This window comes from Apium graveolens, chromosome 2, assembly GCF_009905375.1.
Source record: "Apium graveolens cultivar Ventura chromosome 2, ASM990537v1, whole genome shotgun sequence".
Classification (NCBI taxonomy): domain Eukaryota; kingdom Viridiplantae; phylum Streptophyta; class Magnoliopsida; order Apiales; family Apiaceae; genus Apium; species Apium graveolens.
In genome coordinates, this window is record NC_133648.1 from 201,794,419 (window position 1) to 201,822,377 (window position 27,959).

Sequence of the window (27,959 nt, forward strand, 5' to 3'; positions counted from 1 at the left end):
AACTTGGCTATATAGTTTGTCAATGCACTTCTCTATATCAGCCCAAATACTAACCTTATATGAATACCTGCATTAAATCCGATCTAAACAGTCATATCACATATTATCCCAAATAAATAATAAGCATATTCACATATTTTTAACCTACCTCCCATCAGTCATTCTGAACTTGACAATATATTTGTCAAAGTAGATTGTTTTGATTGACTTTACTCTTTCAAAATCCTCGATAACACCAATGATATCTATGGAAATTAATTTGTAATTTAGTATATATATGCCAAAAATTAGAATACAATTAAAACACATCAATTAGATTCTACATATATTCATATGTTTAATTCAACAAAAATGAATCGGTAGCTTTATTGACTGTTGAGAAAGGTCGAATGTGACTATCTCCATATTCAGATACAGCATACAACAAATTGCTCATGTTACCTAACTCGAACTTGTGAAGAGGTATCATTAAATCATCGACATCCATTCTCAATGGTTGTGAATTCTGAAAACTGTATGATAACAGTTGAATGTGTAGGCCTTAAAGAACCCAGAGCCTCCCGTACATGAAAATTTAATGTAACATACACATTTCCTTTGACTAAAATACTGGAAATTGCTTTCTAGTCATTAGTATCCTCAAATGCTGGTACATGAGTGTCCTATTAAGAAAATATAGACATATTGATTACCATAGGAGTTGTTAATAACAACATTAAAAATATCTGCGACTTTTAAAACGAATAAAAACTTACATGAGCATCAAGCAATATAAGATTATAGCCTTTCAACATTTCATTTGATGACTGAGACGGCCACATTCTAGTTATTCGGTTGTTCAATCTCCAAGCAGTTGATGAGGTGTTAAGAGCAGATAATTGATGAAACATATTTTCGCTTTGGTTCAAAGTGTCCTACAAAAATATATTAAAACAGTATATTAATGGACACATATAACTATACCTCTGTAACAGACTGAAAGAATAACTTACTTGAGAGAAATGAGTTGCCTTGTGAGATCAGTATGTCTCTAGAAAATTTTTTATTAGTAGAAATATGTTAAAGAAAATATTGTATGAGATATGTTTCATAATAGCGTTAATGATGGAGAGATTTGGTTTGGTGGATCTTTCTGTTTATCACTCATATTTACCATTACTGTATAATCTTTTGAAATCTAGATTTGTTTTACTTCACATTTATATTGTCTATAATTGCAAAGATTACTCCATGACATCTTATAATTTGCATCCAAATATTACTCCATTTAGTTACCCTCTATATACCTTGATTTACTCTAATAAAATTTAGTTCATATTATTATCGGTGTACATCTACTCTAACATGTTTTGAAAATTAAAGTTTTTGGATATTTAAATCATTGATTCGATATATTTTTAGGTTTTATTTCTTATGTTAAAAAGTCTTAAGTTACATACTTAAGCTTTAAATTTTTTAAAATATTAATTGGCATTACATTCTAATCTTTTTCATAAAGTCGTGGAATTTGACTTTATTGCTAATTTTTTATGAAAATTTTAGGTAAAGTATTTGTCTTTATCTCCATCAAAACAAAATTAGAAATATATGAAATATAACAAATAAATAGGTAGAGCCATATTTGTAGTAAATGATACCGCATCCTCAAATAAAAAAGAACTACTTTGTACACAACTTACCATTACATAAAATCAAACTAAAAATTATGATATATCAACAAAGGGAAGATTATAGAACATTTCATCAAATACTACATTAGCAGTGAAATTACATGTCTTCTATAACGACTGAGAAATTACGCTTGTATTATATCGTAATAAAGATAAATTGTGTGCTTTATTTAGTCATTTATGTATAATTAAGTATAAAACCCTAACTGCTATATGCTATGTGTATTCTGTATTGTCAGGTTATTTTCCGGGTATTTTTTGGATATTTTATTTTGAATTAAAAGCTTTCGTGTCAAAAGTTATACGACCCGAACTATGTTTTAATAGCTGATATTTCAAATAAAATAACTAGTCTTATTTTCCCTAGAACGGCTTGTACCATCACGTTATTATGAACATCTAGATATTTTATAAATTTTCTTATTTCGCGAAAAATGACTTTTCCGGACCCCATTGGGTGTTAAAACCCCCACAAAAATCACAATTTTATTTTTTATAAAAGTATAGGACTTTCATTTATACCATTTCTTTTCATTTTTGAATTATTCACAATTTTTGGGATTTTTGGCATGTATATATTAATTATTTTAAAATTAAAATTTAATACTCAAAAATTATAAAATTAGGGGCCAGTTAATTTTAAAAGATGTATAATTAGGGCCTTAATTTTAATTAGGAGTATTATTTTACCTACTATAAATAGCCTAATTTTTATTTAATTATTATTAATTGATTACTAAAAGTCATAAAATTATCAAAAATCCTCTATTTTCGGGTTGGGTATTCCAGGGTCGGGTTGAACAATCAAGCAGTGATTTTATACTTATTTACGCATCAAATCGATCGACGTGGGTATCAAAATTGATCCCCTTGATCTGTTCTTTCGATTCCTGGTGTTAATTTCATGTTTTGATGCGTTGTTTTTCAATTTTAATTTTTAGGATTTATACCCGATTTGGTACTTTTTGATTCTAGGGTTATTAGGATGATTTGATGATTGATATAGCTTCCTTGTGATATTTACAGTTGATTCATGGTATTTTATTGAACAAACGATACCTTAATAGATGAATTCGATTTATAGGTTTATGCCTAATTTTGATTGAATCGTATTTGATTTTAGAAGAGGCTGAGGTTGTTTAGAGGTTAGGGGTTTGATTATATGTGTTATACGCTTTAATTTAAGTTATTAATCTTAAAGTTTCATGTACGATTTTGTGATTTTGATGTTTCGCCGGAGATGGAGTCGATTTGATCGGAGAAGTTGATCTGAGGGTTATTCTGTGATGTTGTTGCCGAAGTTAGATTGCCAGAACGATTTAGAAATAAAACCACCTTAAAAATGAACCAAACGGTTACGTTTTTGGCCTGAAATCGAGTCACCGGAATCCTGGCCGGTCGCCGGATTCTGGGAATTTTCCGGTCATGTTCTTTATGACCCGGAAATTGACACGGTTGACCCGTTTATAAAACCCGTGTTTGATCTGGTTTTGTCAGAGTTGGTTTTCTGACAAATGTTTCTGGAAATTATATTTATTTTTATATTTATTAATTATAAAATCAGTTTCTATTTATTTTATAAATCGATTAATTAATTATTTAATTAATTGATTTATATTATAAATAATTCTGAAATATTTTTTAAAAATCAGAATCATTTATTTCTTTAATTCTTTATTTATTAATTATTTAAAAATAATTAATTATTTTGATTATTTAATCAAGTTATTTAAAAGAAATCATTACAAATTTATTTTAAAATCAAAAATTATGGAAAAATCATTTGTAATTCTGATTTTCCCAAATAATTATTTAAAAATATTTGTAGGGTTCAATAATTAGTTATAATTATTTATATTGAATAATAAACTGATTTATCTGTATTTATCGATTAATAAGTGAACCGTTTAACCGATTTGAGCAAAATGAAAGCCCTTTGACTCAGAAAAATGATCTGTTTTCATTAAAAATAGTTTTAATTCTCAATTTATTTTGGAAACTAGCTGACTTTCGATATTTAACTACTTATAAGCCTTATTACGTATAGAGACGAGTCCAATAAATTCCGAAAAATAGGAAACGAGTCAGATATTGTTCAGTTAAGCGAAAAGCGAGTCGATTTTGATTTTAAAAATTATTTTAAACTTAGAATGACTATGTGGTTTATGTGCTTATGTGAACTATGTGGTTAATTGAATTTTATCTGCTAATATTTAGTATACGAGTTAGTAATACGCGTATAGGTAGACGATCATGGCTATGTGAAGTCGGTTTGAGACGCGATTGAGATATGAGATGACTAAATAAGTCTATTTCTTTGATAGAAGCGAAACCAACAAGGCAAGTCGAGCCGGTGATAGAAGACGGTGAAGTACTTGGAGTAAGTTGCGTGAAAGACAAGTTTTTCCCCTATTCTAATTTCAGAATAGTGAAATTACTTCAGATTCTTATCGCAATTGCACACTTATGATTCCTGTTCACAAACATTGATACACGATTATTATTCATTTGTTCATATCTTATTTCGATTCCTGATTTCTCCTAATTCGTTGAACCCTCTACTCATATTCCAATAGTTATACATATATACATATATTTTGATATATTCTGGCATTGGAATATGTCAAAGCATACCGATTGTTCCGGTTGCTCTTCTATGGACTGGATGGTGACAGTTGGGATAAGGTATACACTTGATCCTAAGGACCGGGAATTAACCGGATCCTAGTGTTGGGCCGTAGAGCCTGAGTACCCGAATGGATCTATACATTGAGGTATGGATCTGCACTGTATCCTTGATGATCAGTAGAATATAGGTGTGAACTTGTGTCCAGTTTAGTTCGTTTGATATTCGCCAAATGTGGCCTTCGTTCTTTTCTCACGAGGTTATATTTTTGCAAATGTAACCAGGTTACCAGTTCATTTAGTATATTATAACACTCTTTATATATTGCGGACTTGTTGAGCAATTTATAGCTCACCCCTTTCTTGTTGTTATTCACCTTATTGTTTTCAGTTAAGAAGGAAAATAAACCTATCAGGACTTGAGTGGTAAAGAAACGAGTCAAGCCACGAGACCCTCTCATACCAAAGGTGTTGATCCCAATTGTAACAGAGTTTATTATATCGAATATATCTGTTTACTGTTACTTGTGTTCAAAATCGATTTGATTGTATTCTACACTATATTCAACCCCCTTCTACAGTGTTGTATGACCTAACAAGTGGTATCAGAGCCTATCTGTTAACACACATACAGTAAAGATCCAAAACAATCATGTCTGAAGAAGCAGAAAATCCAACCAAGCCCGCGAAAACTGAAGAAACTCAAAAGACTCAAATCCACAGTCGATATGAGACTATAAGGGTTCCCATTCTAAGACCTTTTGAGTACCCCATATGGAAAGTGAAGATGGATATGTTTCTGGAAGCTACAGATCCAGAATACCTTGACAAAATTAATGAAGGACCGCATAAGCCAACCAAGCTCTCTGTTGTAGTTGCAGATCAGCCAGAAAAGACCATACCAAAGGAGAAAAGTTGAATATATCTCATTCATTGCCAAGGATGCAAAGGTAAGGCATTTGCTGCATAATGCCATTGATAATGTCATGTCAAACAAGGTAATTCACTGCAAGACTGCAAAGGAGATATGTGATGCTTTAGAGACAAGATGCCAGGGAACTGATGCAATCAAGAAGAACAGGAGGACTATATTCACTCAAGAATATGAGCACTTTGACTCAAAAAGTGATGAGTCATTAACTGACTTTTATGAAAGTTTGTCAAACTCTAGAATGATCTGTCACTAGTGGACAAGGAATATGATCTTGAAGATTCAAATCTAAAATTCCTTTTAGCTCTTCTTGAAAGTTGGGATTTGAAGGCTACTATTATAAGAGACAACAATGCTCTTGATGAAACTACTCTTGATGAAATTTATGGTATGCTCAAGACTTATGAACTTGAGATGGATCAAAGTAGCAAGAGATAAGGGAGAAAGTCAAGGATAGTTGCTCTTAAGGATGAGGAGGAATTCCCCAAAGTGGTTGTCTCAAAGAAAGGCAAAGGAAAAGCTCTCATCACAAAGTCTGATTCAGAATCATCAAGTTCTGATGATGATGATTCAGAAACTGAAAGTTTACCTGAAATAGATGCTAATGAAGAGATGATGAAATTGTGTGCTCTTATGGTGAAGGCTATCATAAAGATAGCCTACAGGAAATTCAGAAGGGGAAAGAAGTTTTTCTAGAAAGGTGGAAGTACTGATAAGAAGGGTTTCAGAAAATCTGAAGGCAGAGGAGGAAAGTATGACAGAGGAGATTACTCAAATATCAAATGCTACAATTGTGGTGAGAAATGCCACATATCTCCTGACTGTAAAAAAGGAAAAAGTGACAAAGACAAAGCACTTGTCACAAAGAAGAAAAGCTGGACAGACACTTCAGATTCTGAAGATGAGGACAACTATGCCTTGATGGCAAATGCTGATAGCAGTCTTGAAACTGCTGAGTTAAAGGGAAACAGGAGAAACATCCTAGTACTGGATAGTGGATGTTCAGGACATATGACTGAAAATAAAGCCCTGCTCTCAGACTTTATGGAGAAAGATGGCCCAGAAGTTTCTTATGGAGATGGCAACATGGGAAAAACTCTGGGATATGGCAATATTAATCTTAGGAATATCATCATTGAAACAGTAGCTCTTGTCTCAGGACTTAAACACAACCTGCTAAGTGTGAGTCAAATATGTGACAAAGGTTATCATGTGGATTTCTTTGAAGAACACTGTGAAGTTGTAAGCAATTCTACAGGAAAAGTGGTTCTGAAAGGTTACAGGCATGGTAACATTTATGAAGCCAGACTTTCAACAAGTACTGATGGTTCTGCAATCTGTCTATTGAGTAGAGCATCAATTGAAGAAAGCTGGAATTGGCACAAAAGACTCTCTCATTTAATCTTCAACAACATAAATGAGCTTGTAAAGAAAGATCTTGTGAGAGGATTTCCAAAATCAGTATTTGCTCCTGATGGCCTTTGTGATTCATGTCAAAAGGCAAAACAAAGAAAATCTTCTTTCAAGAGCAAAACTGAGTCATCAATTCTTGAGCCTTATCACCTACTGCATGTTGATCTATTTGGTCCAGTCAATGTCATGTCTATTGCAAAGAAGAAATATGTTATGGTTATAGTGGATGAGTTCACAAGGTACACCTGGGTGTACTTCTTACACAAGAAGAATGAAACTGCATTTACTCTAACTGATCATGTCAGACAGCTGGATAAGTTGGTCAAAGATTCTGTTAAAATTATAAGAAGTGATAATGGCACTGAGTTCAAGAATTCAATCATGGAAGAGTTCTGCACAGAGCATGGAATCAAACAGGAATTTTTTGCACCTGGAACTCCACAACAAAATGGAGTTGTAGAAAGAAAGAACAGGACTCTCATTGAAGCTGCACAAACTATGCTTGATGAAGCAAAGCTGCCAACCTACTTTTGGGTTGAAGATGTGTAAACTGCTTGTTTTACACAGAATGCAACACTCATAAACAAGCATGGAAAAACACCATATGAGATGGTGTTGAAAAAGAAGCCAAATCTGAAATACTTTCATGTATTTGGATGTAAGTGTTTTGTTCTTAAGACTCATCCTGAACAGCTGTCAAAATTTGATCTAAAAGCTGATGAAGGAATTTTTGTTGGATATCCACTTTCCACAAAAGCCTTTAGAATCTACAATTTAAGAACAAGAGTTGTCATGGAATCTATCAATGTATCTTTTGATGACAAGAAGATTACTGGACTTGAAGATTTCAATGATCACGATTAGCTCAGATTTGAAAATAAAGACTTATATTCTGATTCTGTATATTTTGATGACTTAAACTCTGAACCTGTAAGTACTGATGTCATTGAATCTCTGGTAACAACTCCAAAGGAAAATGCACCTATCCAGAGGGAGCAAGCTGAAGATCTTACCACATCTCAACACTCTAAAGAAGCATCAGAACCTGATACTAGCTCTTCAAACTCTGATTCATCTAGTTCTGATGAGTTAAATTCTGATAATTCTGGAAGCTCTGATACTTCAAATCCTGAAGGATCCAAGTCAAATTCTGAAGTCTCAGAGTGCATAACTATAGGGGGAGCATCAGAAAATACTGATAGAGACAACATGGATCATGGGGGAGGATCCAGTTCTAGAAGTCAACTTCAATCTGCAAGGAAGTGGACCAAATCATATACACCTGACTTAATTATTGGAGATCCTGAAGCAGGTGTCAGAACTAGAACTGCAACATCAAATGAATGTCTCTATCATTCCTTTCTATCTCAGACTGAACCAAAGAAAGTGGAAGAAGCTTTTCAAGATGTTGATTGGGTGCAAGCAATGCAGGAAGAGTTAAATGAACTTGAAAGAAATAAAGTCTGGACCCAAGTGCCAAGACCAAAGAATAGATCAGTTGTTGGAACAAAATGGGTGTTCAGAAACAAAACTGATAGTGATGGCATAATTACAAGGAATAAAGCAAGGCCGGTTGCTAAAGGCTACTCTCAACAGGAGGGTATTGATTATGATGAAACATTTGCACCAGTTGCAAGATTAGAAGCCATAAGGATCTTTTTGGCTTATGCTGCTCAAAAAAAGTTTAAAGTCTTTCAAATGGATGTGAAAAGTGCTTTTCTTAATGGAGAATTGGAAGAAGAGGTCTATGTTGAACAACCTCTAGGCTTTGTAGATTCAAAATTTACAAATCATGTCTACAGGCTTGATAAAGCACTTTATGGCCTTAAGCAAGCTCCTAGAGCATGGTATGAGACTTTAGCTCAATTTCTTCTGGAAAGTGGATTTCACAGAGGTACAATTGATAAAACACTATTCTACCTCAACCATGGAAAGGACTTACTTTTGGTACAGATATATGTTGATGATATCATATTTGGTTCTACAAATGCCAAACTCTGTGAGAGGTTTGCAAATCTAATGCGGTCAAGATATCAAATGAGTATGATGGGAGAACTTAGTTATTTTCTAGGCCTTCAAGTCAAGCAAACTGAAGAAGGTACTTTTATCTGTCAATCCAAGTACACTAGAAACTTACTGAAGAAGTTTGGAATGCAAGATAGTTAAACAACATCCACTCTCATGGCCACTGCAACCAAGTTAGATAAAGATACTGGTTCACCAGTAGATATTACTAACTACAGAGGTATGATTGACTCTTTACTCTATTTAACTGCAAGTAGACCTGATATCATGTATTCTACCTGTCTTTGTGCAAGATTTCAGGCTGATCAAAGAGAACCTCACTTAATAGCTGTGAAAAGAATTTTCAAGTACCTTAAGGGTACAGCTGATCTGGGATTGTGGTATCCTAGAGAATCAGATTTAAAGCTAATAGGTTACTCAGATGCAGATTTTGCAGGATGCAAAATAGACAGGAAAAGCACTAGTGGAAGCTGCCAATTTCTTAGAGGCAGATTGGTTTCTTGGTTTAGCAAGAAACAGAAGTCAATTTCCACATCAACTGCAGAAGCAAAATATATTGCTGCAGGAAGTTGTTGTGCACAGATTCTTTGGATGAAGAATCTGTTACCGGATTATGGGTTAGAATTTTCTAAAATCCCTATTTACTGTGATAATCAAAGTGCTATTGCTATGACAGGTAATCCAGTTCAACACTCAATGACAAAGCACATCAATATTAGGTACCATTTCATAAGGGAACATGTAATGGAAGGTACAGTGGAATTGCACTTTGTTCCAACAGATCAATAACTAGCAGATATCTTCACAAAACCACTATGTGAAGCTACCTTTACAAGACTGGTAAATGAACTTGGAATGGTTTCAGGTTCTTTCTCTAAATCTGTTTAGTTTTTGTTCTCATGCATCATACTTTATGATCAGTGTTTACAGATTATTTTATTTTCATATAATCTGTGCTTAAAATTGAAATTCATTAAATGTTGATATTAATATGATGTGGATCTTTGAACTCTGATAGTGTTTTGAATATTCTGCGACTATTCAATCCAATGAGGATAACTGTGTTAGATGCTGACCTAGTAGTCTTTAACATACTAGAAATTCCATGTTTGAGTTAGTTGTTTATGTGGAAACTCATTAACACAAGCAAATTCTGATTTTGAGCTTAGTCAAGTTTATTTTGTGTATCTTATTACTAAGTCACAAACTAGATTATTGCTTCTTATCTGTTAGATTCTGATGTCAGTAAATCGTAAGGATGAACTAACTGCTGATAAGCCTCACTTATCAAAAGAAAAGAAAAGAGAAGAAAATAAAAGTCAGGTACTCCTTTGAGATCTAGAGTAAATATGTGGAAGGGAAGACCCAAGTGCATTGCTAGTATTAAGTAATATGCATTAGAAAAGCAAATAAATTTTCTTGGTGACTTTTCACATTCTCTGATTACTGGAGAAATACTATGACAACAGCATAAATTCTGATAAGCAGTCGTGACTCACTTACACTGAGAAGCCACTGTAAAAAGGAATTTCAAAGGATGCATAAAATGAGCACAAACAGTTGAGGTGGACTCTTGCATAAATTTGTTCTATAGTAGACTTCATGATTGATGACAGATTTTAAGCACTTTTCTGAGTTATGCCTTATTTCTAAGATGTACTGAAGTTTATCAGACTTTAATCTTTATCTGATATTTTTTAAAATGCACACACTTTCACTCCACATGAATGATGAAAATTACTGTGGTTATTAAGGTGTTTTTGACAAACAGTTAAGTGTCATTTGCATAAATTCCGAGGACAAGTTTTGATGGAAGTTCTGATGATTAAACTCTGAAGAAAACAAGTCAGTATTTGTATGAAGAATCACAGAAAAAGATATTCACTTTTTGAGTTCAGAAGCCATATTCTGATGACTGGTAAAATCTGATATAAGTTAAGTTCTGATATTAAATCCTGATGGAATCCTTGATGCTTACGTGGCATTTTTCTTTACTTGACTTATTTGTGGTAAAATCTGAAACAGTCATATTTAAATCAGAATATATTTGGGTAAGATAAAAAAAGTCATAATCATAATGGGTTAGTGATAAACGTGTTGGTCTTGAACAATAATTATTGTTTATTTTACGTGCCCATTAACTCTTGCTTTAACTTTTTGCTGACTGTTATTATTACACATCGGTCTAGGGAGACGAGGCATCATTATTTTTATTCTTAATTGTTATACAGTCCTCGCGTCCCTTGGTATTCCGTTAGCTATTTAAATGACTGATCATTCATCAGTAAAACCACATCTTTTCATTTCTCTCAAACAATGGCACATTTTAGTTGGTTTTACTGCTATGGCACAAACACTGTGACAATTTTTAGAAATGGAATTCCGACTTCATATCCTATCAGCAACATTCCATTCGACATCTGGATTCAACTTGCAGACAATAATAAAAATGATCCGTTGTCTTTCCAAAGAGAAGTTCATCTTCGTATTCTTAAACAGCAGGAGCAAATCATTCGTCTTGTTGTTCTCTTTGTTGAAAGTAGGAAGAAGAATTAATTGTCATCCATCCGTTTCTCTTCACCATCAGCTTTGTTAGGCTTCTTAGACTAGGACTAAGGTTGTTGATGTTAAGAATCATAGAATAGGACTATCTTGTAATTTTTGCATGTAATCGATAAATTTCATGAAATGTACTTGTTTGATATATTAATGAAATTTTCTTTAATTGCAAGATTTAGTCTCTGTTTCTCAAATTATGTGACTCTGCATGTTTAATTGCAATTTGTTAATCTTTACTTCATCTATTTTTAACTTTATCCTTTGATGAATGTTTTGATTACAATTATGGTCAATAATAAATTTTATTGATTTGAGGAAAAAATTGAAGCACGGGTTCATGCATCAGAACCTGTGATGGTTGAAGCTGAGAATGTTACTTCTCAGAAAGAAACTGCAGCTCAAAGTTCTGATACTTTGAAGAAGAAATCTGTAATTTCTGAAACTGCTAAAGCAACTCCTTCATTGGCAAGGAGATTGAAGAAAATGAAGGCTAGGAGGTATTTGGCTAAGGCTCCATCAGAAGATATTGAAGAAGCTGAGGAAGGGGATCAGGAATCTCTGATCTCACAAGAACTTATTATCATTGAAGCCCTTCCAGCACAAGCCAAAGAAACTGCTACTGATACAGTTGTAACCCCTCATATCTCACCAATTAAAGCTACAGATGATGCTGAAGAACACACTGAAAATTCTGAAATAGATATTCAGAATTGAATATACCAAATGTTCTTTATCTGGAAGTTCCATCTACAGAAGCTCAGCAATTTCCAACTCAATTTCCAATTTTAAATGCTGAGATACCATCTACATCAACCACACCAGCTCTGGAGATCAATTCTGATGTTCAGAATTTAAATGAAGTTGTTCCTGAATCTCCAGTTGCTTCACACACTGTTGTGTTGTCAGAATATAATGAGTCTTCCTCAAGTTCTGAAGACAGTGATTCTGCTGAGACTCCAGTTCCTATACTAGGAAAGGAAGAATTGGTGAAGAAATTTGTTGAAAAGGAAGCACATATTCCTTGGGACGATACTCATAGAGGTGTGGATTGGACCAAGAAGTGGAATGACACTAATTTCATTCCAAGTTCTAACATTCTAATAGAGCATATTGCTAAAGCTGATGAGTTGCTCACACATGCTGATTTAAAGACACAACTCAAGATCACTGCTCTATCTACCAAACATCTTCAAGGAACATGCTAATAAGCTAGATCTACAGCTTAAGCTTGACAAGAACAGATATATCAGACCTACTCTTGAGAAAATTGAAGCCATTGAGAAGATTCAAGAGAAGCAACCAACCCAAATTGATGAGGTCATGGCTAACCAAGTTTCTCAGAAAGCTTAATTGGAAGAAATCCAATCTTCAGTTGAACTTCTTCTTTCTCTCTTACTTCCTAATAATGCCAAAAAGGGGGAGAAGGTAGTTAAGTCCAAATGCTCACCTACTGAAATACTGAAGAAAAAGGATGATAAAAGTGATGACCAGGGAAACTCTGATAAGAATAGAGGTCAAGGAAAAGTTCAAGAAAAATCTTCTACACAGAATAAGTCAAGTTCTGATGCTGTGAATGCTAAAAGACTGAAGTCAAGTTCTGATAAACAAAGTCTGATGTCAAGTTCTGATATTCTGATTCAGTCAGGATCTAAAGACTCTTAGAAGTTTTTACAAACTCTGAAGCTAAAGGGGAAGCAGACTACTGTTTATTACAAAAATCCTAAAATCCAGACACTTGATGAGGAGATAGCAAGAAGATTATTTCTGAAACAAAATCCAGGAATGGATTTGGAAACTCTCAAGGAGGAGGAAGCTAGATTTGCTGCTGAGAAGACAAATCTTAAGTCTAAAGCTTCTGATGCAAAGAAATCTCCAAGGCCTAAGGAAAAAGGCATTGTGATTAGGGAAAAGTCAAATTCTGAGATTTCAAAGTCCAAGACTAGATCATAAACTAAGATTGATCCTAAATCAAAAGGAAAAGAAAAGGTTGGTGAACCTTTAAAGATTGAGAAAAAGATAAGTTCTTCCATTCCAGTCTATCAAACTACAATGCATGATGATGATTTGATAGAAGATGAAACTGTTCAAATTCTGAAGAAAAGAAAGATAGTTGAAGAATCTAAAACAACCTCTGACACTGCTCAAGTTGTTCAGAATAAAGAACAGCAAGCTATAGAAGAAATATCAAATTCTGATCAAGTTAATTTGGAAAAGATGTTAATTGCTGATAAGAAGAAGCTGTTATGGAAGAAAGCTACTCCAGTTGAACCAAAATCCAATCTCTTGATGAATCAACTTGCAACATTTGGATTGAGATCCAAGCAACCTAGAGATAAAGCTGGATTAGGTTCTGATGAAGAAAAAATACAAACAGGAGTAGAAGTTACTCTAAGAGATCCTTTCATGTTGACAGACAAACCATATGAACAAATCAAACAAAAGCACCTTGACAAGGTGTTGTCTGCTCAAATCGTGATAGATGCTCATGATAAGGAAAATCTAAAGGAGAAATTGATTTTATTTCTCTATGATGGATTAACTTTAAGACTAGCTGATACTGATGTGCTAAACAAGTCTGTCAGAGAATTTCAACATATTCACTATCTTCTGGAAGTGAAATCTGATGTTACAAGAAGATGGTCATAATACATTTTGAAGACTATAAGAGATTTATTCAGAATCTCTGGTACAAAGACTTCTCAGTATATACCAATGATTACTAAAGATGATGGAAGAGAAATTCCTATGCTGAAGAATTCTGCTAAGGTGGAAGTTATTCTGAAAGGAAAATGCTTATGTTATAATTAAAACTCTTCACATCCTAGAGTTATCAGACTTGGTGATGGACTTGAAAGAACATCAATTCAAGCTCTCGAAACTGCCATTTATCATATTGGTGATTGTAAAGATGAAGAACTGATGCAGGTCAAAGCACAGTTTCTTGAAATTCTGAGAAAAGCTGAAGACAAGCTGGTAAGAGATTTTCTTAAGAATCATTATGGATTCAGATTGATCCAGTGAAGTTGGTAAAGCTAAAAGGACTGTAAGTTGTAGTTAATAGTCTTATTAAACTCTTATTGCATTTGAACTTAAATGTTTTTGACATCATCAAATCTATTAACTTGTATATTTTGCACAATTTACAAGTTGGGGGAGATTGTTAGATATATTTGAGATGTCATGTCTAATATGTTTCATGTTTAGTTTTCAGATCTTAACAAACAGGAAAGATCAGTACTTACTGGAAGTCAGAACTTAAGGATATCAGGACTTAGATTATCAGAAGATAATATCAGAAGATGGATATCATAACTTAAGTACTGGAGGACTAATAGTTAAGGAAGGAAGCTGATTTACAGGAAAGAAGATCGAGACTAATATAAAAAGAAGATATGCATGGAAAGAGTTAGAGGACTTACAGAAATGCATAAGATATCTGATTGATATATTTTAGGAGACAAAATTATATTCCATATCAATTAGAAGTTATCTTGTAACTGTGTACTATATAAACACAGACATAGGTTTACACTATATGTGTTATCATTATCGAGAAGATCATACATTATAACCTAGCAGCTCTCGTGATATTTGTTCATCACTGAGAGAGAACAGTTCCATTGTAACAGAGTTTATTATATCGAATATATCTTTTTACTGTTACTTGTGTTCGAAATCAATTTGATTGTATTCTACATTGTATTCAACCCCCTTCTACAGTGTTGTGTGACCTAACATTCAGTCGATAGTGTATAGTGCCACGCTTGAGTTAGATGCTTTGATGCATGATGGGCCGCATTCTTATGCAGAGTTTCATAGAGCTACCCGTTTGGCACAGTCAGTTATCGAGATACTCCATGATAAGTTGAGGCGCATTCCGCTAGGATTCTGATGTCTGATAGTGAGAGACTAGTTGTGTATTATATGTGACATATGTAGATAGATGCAGCATAGTATAGTGTGGTTAGTTATGTATATGTGTAGTATCTAGTTTTGACTTGTATCAGCAGTAGCCATGGCAGATCTGACTTAGACTTTTTGTACCAATCACTTACACCTGAGGCTGGTGTCATATATATAAAATAAACTTTTTCAACTTTTCCTTTCCATTTATTTAAATTCCAGTTTTTATAGCATTTATATTCATTTTATTATTTTACAGTTTTATATTTTAAATTTTGTTTAAATTTAAAACAGTGTACCATCATTTTCATTTCAAATTATAAAATCATTTCACCTGATTGTTTAAATTTCAAATCATTTACATTTTTTGTTTTAATATTAGTCAAATTGTTTTCTTTCCATTATCTATTATTTAAATTTCCTATTTTAATACCAGATAAATTGTTTCTTTATCTATTATTAACTGTTTAATAAATCATTAAAAAGAATCAATTATTTTCAGAAAAAATGGCACCAAAAAGAAAGACCAGAACTGAAACCTCCAATAGCAACTCTGAGGGATAGACTAATGATACCATGAACCAAATGTTCCATCTGATGCAACAATAGATGGTAATGATGCAGCAACAAATGCAGCAACAACAACAGATTCAGCAACAGATGTTACAACAGCCACCTCGTCCTGAACCTCAGTTACCACCAGTTGTGCCTGTTGTTACCTTTAAGTAGTTTAAGTCAGTTAAACCTCCAGAGTTTGAGGGTACATCGAATCCTACTAAGGCTAGGGCTTGGTTGAAAGAAATGGAGAAAGCGTTTGCACTCGTGAAAGTTGGAGAGGATCAAAAAATTGATTTTTCCAGCTACTTCCTGAAAGGGGAAGCAAATTACTGGTGGGAATCCAGGAAAACTTTAGACGGTGAAGATATTGTGACTTGGGATAGGTTCACATAATTATTTTTGGAGAATTATTTTCCTTGCTATATGAAGAACTAGATGGAAATCAAGTTCTTAGAACTGAAGCAAGGGAATATGTAGGAGACTGAATACGAAGCAAAATTTACTGAAATGCCCAGGTTTGTTCCGGAGCAGGTTGATACTGAAGAGAAGCGAGCCAAGAGATTCCAATAGGGATTATAGCCATGGAATCGCAGCCGAGTTGCATTTTTTAAATTGGCAACTTATACCACCGTGGTTCAGAAAGCTATAATTATTGAAGGGGAAAGTGAAAGGTCCCAAAAGGAAAAGGGACAAGGAAATTTTCAAAACTGTTCCAACAAGAAGCCGGGATTTCAAGCCCGGGCAAATATGAATTTTAAAAGGATAGGGCAGGGCAACCAGAGAGCGGACAATCATTTCCAAGCTCCCAATCAGCAAGGCATTATCAGACCCTCACTATCGTACTGCAAAACATGTGGTCAAAAACATACGGGCGTCTCTATCAAGGCAAATGTGACATGCTTCAGATGCAAACAGAAAGGGCACTACTCTAACGAATGTCCAGCAGGAAGAACAAAGGTTACTTGTTTCCAGTGTGGGAAGAAAGGACATGTTGTTAGGGATTGTAGAGGACCAACTATGGTCGCTAGTGTTCCAAATGTGTTAGCATTACCTCCGCCACCACAACATAATCAGCCTAGAGCGAGAACATTTAATATGAAAATTAAGGAAGCTATGCAGAGTCATAGTGTGATTGCAGGTACACATTCTGTGAACTCAGTAGATACAAAAGTATTGATAAATTCTGGAGCTACAAGATCTTTTATTTTTAAAGAATTCATTAATAAGATATGTTGCGAAGTTCAACGGTTGGGCAAGATGTTAATTATAAAATTAGCGAATGACGACCAAGTTCCGGTAGATCGAGTATGTCCTGAGTACGATATCGATATAGCCAGACATCATTTCTCCGTGGACTTGATTCATTTCAAGTTAGGAGAGTTTGATGTTATTTTAGGAATGGATTGGTTAGCTTGTCATAATGCTTAGATCGATTGTGCGAATAAGAAAGTGAGATTACGAACTGCTAGAAAATGCAACAGTAATGTTTAGAGGCAAGAAACAGCGAAAGAAATTCCTGACAATGATGTAGACCAAACGATTGCTACGACAGGGATGTGAAGTGTATATAGCCTATGTATTGGATACCGAGAAGGAAAGTCCCAAGATAGAAGATATTTCAGTTGTATGTGAATTTCCCGATATTTTCCTAGATGAACTTCCAGGATTACCGCCGGACCAAGAAATTGAGTTTACTATGGATTTAGCACCAGGTACAGACGCAGTTTCAAAAGCTCCATATCGGATGGCACCGGTTGAAATGAAGGAATTATCAACACAATTGCAAGATCTTCTGGATAGAGGAATTATAAGATCCAGTGTATCCCCATGGAGTGCATCGGTATTGTTTGTGAGAAAGAAAGACAGCAGCATGCGACAATGTATCGATTATCGTGAACTAAATAAGCTGACTATCAAGAATAAATATCTTTTGTCGTGAATTGACGATATTTGTGATCAAGTTAAAGGAGCCGCATGGTTTTCCAAGATAGATTTGAGGTCGGGATGCCATCAATTAAAGATCAAGGCTGAAGATATTTCTAAGACTGTTTTTTGTACCATATATGGACATTATGAATTTCTCGTAATGGCATTTGGTCTGCCCAACGCACCAGCAGCGTTCATGGATTTGATGAACAGGGTATTCAAGAGGTACTTGGATAAGTTTGTGATTGTATTTATTGATGACATCTTGATTTACTCAAGGACTGAAGAAGAATATGTTAAGCATCTGAGGGTTGCTCTGGAAATTTTAAGAAAGGAACAGCTTTATGCGAAATTCTCGAAATATGAATTTTGGTTAAAAGAAGTACAAATTTTGGGCCATATTATCAGCATGGAAGTAAGTAAAATTGAGCAAGCCAAAAGTGAAGCGGTATTGAATTGGGAAAGGCCAAAGACACCGACAAAAGTCAGAAGTTTCTTGGGATTGGCAGGTTACTACAAATAATTTGTTAAAGATTTTGCGAAGATAGCTACGCCACTAACCAAGTAAACCCGAAAGAATGAAAAGTTCGTATGGGATGACAAGTGTGAAGAAAGTTTTCAAGAACTGAAGAATCGATTGGTGACTACACCGGTACTTGTGTTACCAGATGAGCAAGGAGATTTTGTCATTTACAGCGACGCTTCATATCGAGGGATGGGATATGTATTGATGCAACACGGTAATCTAATCGCATATGCTTCTAGACAATTGAAACCTCATGAACAGAAATATTCCACACATGATATGGAATTAGCAGCAATCGTGTTTGCACTGAAACTTTGGAGACACTATCTTTACGGCAAAAAATGTAAAATTTACACGGATCATAAGAGTCTAAAGTACTATGATGTTACAATCATAAGCGATGGCTAGAGTTAATTAAGGACTATGATGTTACAATCAGCTGTCATCCAGGAAAAGCGAACGTTGTGGCAGATGCACTGAGCCGGAAAGAAAGATTGAATATATTGACTTCTTCAAAAGAATTAGTCATAGAATTTGAGAAGTTGGAAATTGAGATTCGTATTCCAAATGAATCCACTGAAGTTATTCATGCAATGACATTCCGGACAAAATTATTATGAAAGATTCGAAGATGTCAACAAGAGGTGATGAGTCAAGAAGACAACAACTTAACTGGAGAAGAAATCACAACTCAGAAAGATAATGAAGGAATTCTACGATTCTCATCAAGAATTTGGATACCTAACGTGCCAGAATTGAAGGAAGAAATTTTACGAGACGCTCACAACTCAAGATATTCCATACATCCCGGAAGCACAAAAATGTATAGAGATCTGAAAGAAAACTTTTGATGGCCAAATATGAAGAAAGAAATAGTAGAGTGGGTAAGAAAATGCTACATGTGCCAATGAGTCAAAGCAGAACACCAACGTCCAAGCGGATTACTACAACCACTAAATATTCCAGAATGGAAATGGGAACATTTAGCCATGGATTTTGTGGTAGGACTTCCAAGAACCAGAGCAAATCATGACGTAATTTGGGTGATTATCGACAGACTAACGAAGTCAGCACATTTTCTACCAATCTAAGAAAGATTTTTACTCAACAAGTTAGTGCACTTATATCTCAAGGAGATTGTGATGTGACATGGAGCTCCAGTATCTATTGTATCTGATCGAGATGCACGTTTCAATTCAAGATTTTGGAGATAATTTCAAGAATGCCTTGGAACCAAATTGAATATGAGTACCGCTTATCATCTGCAAATAGACGGACAAAGTGAAAGAACTATCCAAACAATCGAAGATATGTTACGAGTATGCGCAATTGATTTTGAAGGTAGCCGGGATGAGCATTTGCCACTAGTAGAATTTTCTTACAACAACAGCTATCACGCGAGCATTGGAATGCCACCTTATGAAGCTTTATACGAAAGGAAATACAGATCACCTTTATATTAGGATGAAGTTGGAGAACGCAAAATTTTGGGTCCAGAATTGATTCAACAAACCAAGGAATAGATAGAACTTATCTGAAAGCGATTCGAAGCAGCGCAAAATCGACAACGCAAATATGTAGACCAAGCCCGGAAAGATATGGACTACCAAGAAAGAGAGCATGTATTACTCAAGATATCGCCATGGAAAGGATTGACCAGATTTGGCAACAAAGGTAAATTGAAGCCACGATATGTTAACCATTTAAAATCTTGAAGAAAGTCGGGAAAGTTGCGTACGAGTTAGCTTTACCACCCCACATGCAGCATATCCACAATGTGTTTCACGTGTCTATTCTTAAGAGATATAATCCTAATTCTAGACATGTAATAGAATATGAGCCAATAGAAATTCAACCTGATTTGTCTTATATAGAACAACCAATAAGAATTCTAGATCGGCATGAGAGAGTATTGAGAAATAAGTCTGTATCTTTAGTGCGAGTCTTGTGGAGAAATCCTATGGTTGAAGAGTCAACCTGGGAACTTGAGAGTGAAATGTTAGAAAAGTATCCCCAGTTATTTTCTTAGCGAGATTCTGAGGACAGAATCCTATTAAGGGGGAAGGATGTAACGACTGGGAAATTACGCTTGTATTATATCGTAATAAAGATAAATTGTGTGCTTTATTATGTCATTTATGTGTGATTAAGTATAAAACCCTAACTGTTATATGTTATGTGTATTCCGTATTGTCAGGTTATTTTCCAAGTATTTTTCGGATATTTTATTTTGTATTAAAAGCTTTCGTATTAAAAGTTATACGACCGAACTATGTTTTAATAGCTGATATTTCAAATAAAATAATTGGTCTTATTTTCCCTAGAACGGCTTGTACCATCACGTTATTCTGAACATCTAGGTATTTTATAAATTTTCTTATTTCACGAAAAATGACATTTCCGGGCCCCATTGGGTGTTAAAAACCCCACAAAAATTACATTTTTATTTTTATAAAATTATAGGACTTTCATTTATACCATTTCTTTTCATTTTTGAATTACTCACAATTTTTGGGATTTTTTGGCAAATATATTGTATATATTAATTATTTAAAAATTAAAATTTAATACTCAAAAATTATAAAATTAGGGGCCAATTAATTTTAAAAGATGTATAATTAGGGCCTTAATTTTAATTAGGAGTATTATTTTACCTACTATAAATAGCCTAATTTTTATTTAATTATTATTAATTAATTACTAAAAATCAGAAAATTATAAAAAATCCTCTATTTTCGGGTCAAGTATTCCAGGGTCGGGTCGAACAATCAAGCAGTAATTTTGGACTTATTTATGCATCAAATCGATTGATGTGAGTATCAAAATTGATCCCCTTGATCTGTTCTTTCGATTCCTGGTGTTAATTTCATGTTTTGATGCGTTGTTTTTCAATTTTAATTTCTAAGGTTTATACCCGATATGGTATTTTTTGATTCTAGGGTTATTAGGATGATTTGATGATTGAAATAGCTTTCTTGTGATATTTACAGTTGATTCATGGTATTTAATTGAACAAACGAAACCTGAATAGATAAATTCGAATTCTAGGGTTTATGCCTAATTTTGATTGAATCGTTTTTTATTTTAGAAGAAGCTGAGGTTGTTTAGAGGTTAGGGGTTTGATTATATGTGTTATACGCTTAAATTTAAGCTATTAATCTTAAAGTTTCATGTACGATTTTGTGATTTTGATGTTTCGCCGGAGATGGAGTCGATTTGATCGGAGAAGTTGATCTGAGTGTTATTCCGTGATATTGTTGCCGGAGTTAGATTGCCAGAACGATTTAGAACTGAAACCACCTTAAAAACGAAGCAAAAGGTTACATTTTTGGCCTGAAATCGAGTCACCGGAATCCTGGTCGGTCGCCGGATTCTGGGAATTTTCCGGTCCTTTTCTTCATGACCCGGAAATTGACACGGTTGACCTGTTTATAAAACCCGTGTTTCATCCGTTTTGTCAGAGTTGGTTTTCTGAAAAATGTTTCTGGGAATTATATTTATTTTTATTTTATTAATTATAAAATCAGTTTCTATTTATTTTATAAATCGATTAATTAATTATTTAATTAATTGATTTATATTATAAATAATTCTGAAATATTTTTTAAAGTTCAGAATCATTTATTTCTTTAATTATTTATTATTTATTAATTATTTAAAAATGATTAATTATTTTGAATAATTAATCAAGTTATTTATAATAAATCATAATAAATTCATTTTAATTCCAAAAAATATGGAAAAACCATTTTTAATTCTGATTTTCCCCAAATAATCATTTAAAATATATTTAGGGTTCAATAATTAGTTATAATTATTTATATTGAATAATAAATTGATTAATCTGTATTTATTGAAAAATAAATGAACCGTTTAGCCGATTTGAGCAAAACGAAAGCCCTTTGACTCAGAAAAATGATCCGTTTTCATTAAAATAGTTTTAATTCTTATTTCTTTTAGAAACTAGTTGAATTTCGATATTTAACTACTTATAAGCCTTATTGCGTATAGAGAAGAGTCCAATAAATTCCGAAAAATAGGAAACGAGTCAGATATTGTTCAGTTAAGTGAATAGGGAGTCGATTTCGATTCTAAAAATTATTTTAAACTTAGAATGACTATGTGGTTTATGTGCTTATGTGAATTATGTGGTTGATTGAATTTTATCTGCTAATAATTAGTATACGAGTTAGTAATACGCGTATGGGTCAACGATCAGGGCTATGTGAAGTCGGTTTGAGACGCGATTGAGATACAGGATGACTAAATAAGTCTATTTCTTTGATAGAAGCGAAACCAATAAGGCAAGTATAGCCGGTGATAGAAGACGGTGAAGTACTTGGAGTAAATCGCGTGAAATTCAAGTTTTTCCCCTATTCTGATTTCAGTTAGTTAAATTACTTCAGATTCTTATCGCAATTGCATACTTATGATTCCTGTTCACAAACACCGATACACGATTATTATTCCTTTGTTCATATCTTATTTCGATTCCTGATTTTTCCGAATTCGTTTAACCCTCTATTCATATTCCAATAGTTATACATATATACATATATTTTGATATATTCCGGCATTGGAACATGTCAAAGCATACCGACTGTTTCGGTTGCTCTTCTATGGACTGGATGGTGACAGTTGGGATCAGGTATACACTTGATCCTGAAGACCAGAAATTAACCGGATCCTTGTGTTGGTCCGTAGAGCCTGGGTACCCGAATGGATCTATACATTGAGGTATGGATCTGCACTATATCCTGGCTGATCAGTAGGATATAGGTGCGAACTTGTATCCAGTTTAGTTCGTTTGATATTCGCCGATTGTGGCCTTCGTTCTTTTCTCATGAGGTTATATTTTTGCAAATGTAACCAGGTTACCGGTTCATTTAGCTTATTATAACACTGTTTATATATTGCGGACTTGTTGAGTAACTTATGGCTCACCCCTTTCTTGTTGTTATTCACCTTATTATTTTCAGTTAAGAAGGAAAATGAAACCTATCAGGACTCGAGTGGTAAAGAAACGAGTCAAGCCGCGAGACCCTCTCATACCAAAGGTGTTGATCCAGGAGGAAAGTTTTGAGTTGCCTGACCAGGTGTAGTGTAGATAATGTGTTTGAATAGTAAAGAAAAGTAGTAGTTAAAACTTGTTAGACAATGGCTTGTAATAAATAGAGAGTTTATGTGAGATTTTAAATTGGGTTTGTAATAAAGTTATACTGTGGTTCTTGTTTTCATACTTCAACCTAGAAAGATCCTGGTTAATATTAAAGGGGTTATATATATATATATATGTTTAATTATTATACAGGCTGTACAGGTTTGGTGATTAGCTAGTAACCCCCAGACTTATACCTCGGGTCTGGAGGGCGTTACATCTTCCCATATCACCTTCTATTAAAATAAGCAATCCATTCGGAGAGGTGACTCTTGAAACGACAACATAGAGCTGTCTGTGATAAAATGCAGGTCTTGGCAAGAAAAGTCCAACGGTCTGAAGTGATTGAACTTGGATTTTGTTTATTGTCATTGCGAAACAGATTTGCAAAGGGAATGGAATTCTCTTGAAAATAAAAGGAAAGTGTATATCAGTTGGTTCCATCTTGATCCTTGGTATTAGAACTTTTATGCCTGCATGGCATCCTGTTAAAATTTGGCACTCTACACCGTTCTTCAAACATCTTGTCAAAACCATTCATGTACCATTACACAAACCCATTATCTTGTTAAGATTCCTCATCAACATGACTACAACTCCTGCCTTTAATTTCAAATCACGCTTCAGAATGGATGGCATATTATTTGAATTGAGATACTCAATTGGGAAAGAAGATTCATAGTCATTATCATCCTTTCTTGTCTTATTATCAATAGAATCTTGGCTCAAGTAAGAATGCATGATACCATATATTAGATTTAAAACATGAGAATTTACTTCATCAACAATTGCATTTCTCGGTGTGAGAATGGCTCTTTCCTTGAGATACAATTCATTAATGTAATTTTTAGAAAAATCTGGATAGGTGACTTCAACAATATCTTTCACTGCGTTGGTTTTCTTCTCCACAAAATATTTTTTTGGAATGATGATTTCTGGATCAATATAAATGTTATCTAGATGTATATTCTGCACCTTGTCGTCGCCAACATCAAGAACCCATTTGGAAAATTCTGCAATGTTCTTGTTCTCTTTAGCATTCCTACCGCATCCTAGACGCATATTATGGTGGAGCACAAAAACTTTGCAATAGTTCCACAGGTTTGACTGGTTAACAGAAGATTGCACAACTTATGTTCTAGAAGCCTTTAGAATAACAGGCAAGATTTTCCAAAACTCGCCTCCAAAAATAACCGTTATTCCACCAAATGGAATATTCTTGAATCTAGGATGAACTGATGCCATTATATCTCGAAAGCACCGATCAATAGATTCAAAAGCATGGCGATGCTACATTGGAGCCTCCTCCCATATGACTAAATTGGTATTCTTTAATAATTCAGCAATGTCAGATCCGTGCTTAATACCTGCCACAAAGTATCAATCCAATTTTAGCGGGATGTGAAATCGAGAGTGAGATGTTCTACCACCTGGAAGGAGTGTTGCAGCTATACCAGATGATGCTACTGGAAGTACTACCTTTCCTTCACTCCACAAACGATATCATAATATTTTTCATAGAAATGTTTTTCCACATCTTCCACTGCCATATAGAAAAAATAGACCTCATTCTCCTTTATTAACAGATTTTGAATACCGAATTGTACACCTCTAGTTGATCACTATTTAAGCTCTGGTAGATTTTGGAATGCTCTTCAAATTGTTGATTCTTGTCATATCGGATCTCCTCTTCAATTAAACAGTTAGTCATACTATGCAAGTAGATATCTTCAGGATATTTCATATTTGAAAACTCTTTTAGAGACTTGCAAATACCATTTAACAGTTTTTCTACCTCTGACATTACAAATCAAATACTCCAGTCACTATGCTAATAAATTATTGAAATTATATACTTTGAATTAAATCTATGATAAACTATATCAGAATGATGATATTTACAAATTACCTGCAAGTGTAAAGTTCTCCAAATCGGCGTCGGAAAGGCTGAGCTCCATATTACTGGATTTCTTCCATTTGTTGTACAAAATGTCCTCAGACAAAAACTTCCAGTTATCACTCCATAACTTAAGAGGGTCCGCTACTGGACAGTTGGTCAATATATGAACAAACATTGAATGAAGCCAAAAAGGCATGCCAGATACAACATTTTCTCAAAGTTCAGAGTGCCATTGATTATCATCCTTAAGGAGACCAAGTACCTCGCATGCTTCTTTGTATGTGGTATATGTTCGACCGTTAATAGTTCTCAGATCATGAAAAGAAGTTGCACATTTATTCCGCAAGAGAAGCATTCTTAAGAAAAATGTATCTGCTTGTGATGCATGAACTTCTGTCAACCTTCTAATGATAATTCCTCTTTCATATTTTTTCCACTTAGACTGTCCAGGTAGCCACGTAAAACCTCTTGGGAACTCTTGGTATGTGTAATCCCAAGCATCAGGAATAATTTTATTGGCCACAAACCATGCTTTCAACTTACTTTTCCTATTTGATGCCTTATTCACTACTTCTTCCAAACTATCATTAACATTGAAGGTAATATTTTTGCCTCCTTCTACATGGATGGGCAAACGCTCAACGGAAGGATAACGATAATGAATATCATATCCTAATAATCTCTATGCAGCTTCGGAAGCACAAACATAACGACCATTTAGAAAATGTTTGACCTCGTCATGAGTTTTAGCCTTTTTTGAATTTACAGGAAAGTCTTTTTTCCTCCATATCATAATTGTAGCTGTGTCATATCCCTTCAAATAATACTTGAATAGATATTTCAAAGAGCGAGAATTATTGCAGATTTCCAAGTTTATATGACACCGAAAACATGGTAACATATCACGATTATAAGGTACAACGAATTGATTGTCAAGTTGTTGTTTATTCTTCTCAACAGTTCTATCCATCCTTCTTCTCCAATAAACAGGATATCCACAATCATCGAAGAATGTGTGACAATTGTACCTATGTGTAAAATTGATTTAAAATAAAATATAATTTATAGTACCAATTTTTTTTAATTCAATGCTATAAATATAAACATAAAAAGGAAAACTTATATATTTAGCATGAGCATGATATTCTTTTTCTAAAAAAATAGGGTTTTTGAATGTACCTTTTTGGGAAATGAAGACCATATTTTTCATCCGACATACACGGAGAATAAAAAAAATCATGCCAAGTATCATGTAATTTTTAACAGCATTTTACCCGGCTGGATCAGTTTCCTTATGCGGGATTTCAGCTGACACCAAATTATCAAACTACTTTATCGTATTTCGACGGTCATCAGGATTTAGCCAAATTAACATATAAGCGTGAGGTAATCCTCTTTTCTGGAACTCAATCACATACATAACTGTTACAAAATGTTCATATATTATTACAGGAAATAGTGTACATTCAACTATTATATATTTTTTTTGGAATACTGTAAAGAACTCACGTCCGCTGAATCTTCCAAATTAATTTTTATTCTTATTAAATCAAAAAATTGATCTAGCTTCATTTTAAAAACACAAGAAACCACATCCGAGGCATCTGCAACATTAACTCCAGATATATGTTGGAGCATACTTTGAATTTCGGGCCATTTAGTGTTGCACGTCATTGTCAGGAAGAATGATGGATGACCAATACTATGACAAATAGCAAGAGAGTCCTTAAAATACTGAGATATATATCTTCGAGAACCCGAGAATGTAGCAGGTAAAATTACATTTTTCCCTTGGCATTTTGTATCAGAATCGCCCTTTCTCAATGAGTCACGAATGGAATTGTACAGATCGGATCGTATGGTTTTTTGATTCCTTTTAATCCATTCCAGGTGGTACTGTTCTACTGCAGTGAATGCATTAACAATATATTACAGATCAGATCGTATGGTTTTTTTGATTCCTTTTAATCCATTCCAGGCGGTACTGTTCTACTGCAGTGAATGCATTAACAATATATTATTTCCATAAACGACCACTCAAGTGAGGAGTTTATCCTACAAAATAATTTATTCAAAAATCATTTAATACCAATCCTGATCTGTATATGAGTATCTTTAATCTGCATATAAAATAAAAATAAAAAACTAAAAAATAGACCATGTATATGTAGTACCTTCAGAAAGTCTGATCATGAGTTTGTAGGCATAATATTCCCGCATTAAAATGTAATCATCATCACCATCGATAATTCTATGAGGTGGACCTCGGTTTTTACCCATTAATGGAATTTTTAAATTGAATCCTTCAGCACCATGAGGGAACAATAAAGTTTACTGTAAAGGCATGAAATGGGTATTAGTCTCAAAATTCCTTTGAAGCTGTTTAGTTTTTTTCTGAATGACAGTATCCCGGGTTCCGCATGAGTCTTCCAAGTCACCAACAATCAAAGCACCAACCTCGTTAAAAGGTCCGACATTATTAGATCTACCATCCGCTGATTTACATGAAACTAATTCCAGCTCAACTTCCTCGGGTTCATTGTTTTTGAACCGGTCTCTAGCCATACAAAAGCTATGAACCAGTCGATTATTCTCATCAAGCATCAAAAGGAGGCCTTTTACTATGTCAGAATCCGTAGAATCGCTACCATAGATCGCTCGCTTCCTATTCTCTATTTCATTTTCGGTATCATACACGTACAACTGACAAAACTTTGGAGATTCACCAGGAGTTGGGCATATACTTCCAATCAAATGATAATTTT

At 34.1% G+C, this 27,959-nt stretch overlaps 1 protein-coding gene across 1 annotated transcript; it reads right to left on the bottom strand.

Moving 5' to 3' along the window:
* Positions 1–623: 623 nt before the first annotated feature.
* On the bottom strand, positions 624–27,474 carry LOC141696335 (uncharacterized). The gene is made up of 8 exons (XM_074500491.1): positions 27,369–27,474; positions 26,785–27,098; positions 25,450–25,876; positions 25,204–25,338; positions 24,892–25,091; positions 24,072–24,401; positions 756–914; positions 624–662 (listed from the first exon to the last, which is right to left on the bottom strand). The coding sequence occupies exons 1-8, from the start codon at positions 27,472–27,474 to the stop codon at positions 624–626; spliced, it is 1,710 nt and encodes a 569-aa protein (XP_074356592.1).
* Between the last annotated feature and the right edge of the window lie 485 nt (positions 27,475–27,959).

Coding starts and splice junctions, on each gene's coding strand:
- LOC141696335 (XM_074500491.1), bottom strand. CDS start 27,474: ATGGGTAAAAACCGAGGTCCACCTCATAGAATTATCGATGGTGATGAT. Junction 24,402..24,891: donor AACTAGAGGTGTACAATTCG/GTATTCAAAATC, acceptor TCTGTTAACCAG/TCAAACCTGTGGAACTATTG. Junction 663..755: donor TTATATTGCTTGATGCTCAT/GTAAGTTTTTAT, acceptor TTTTCTTAATAG/GACACTCATGTACCAGCATT.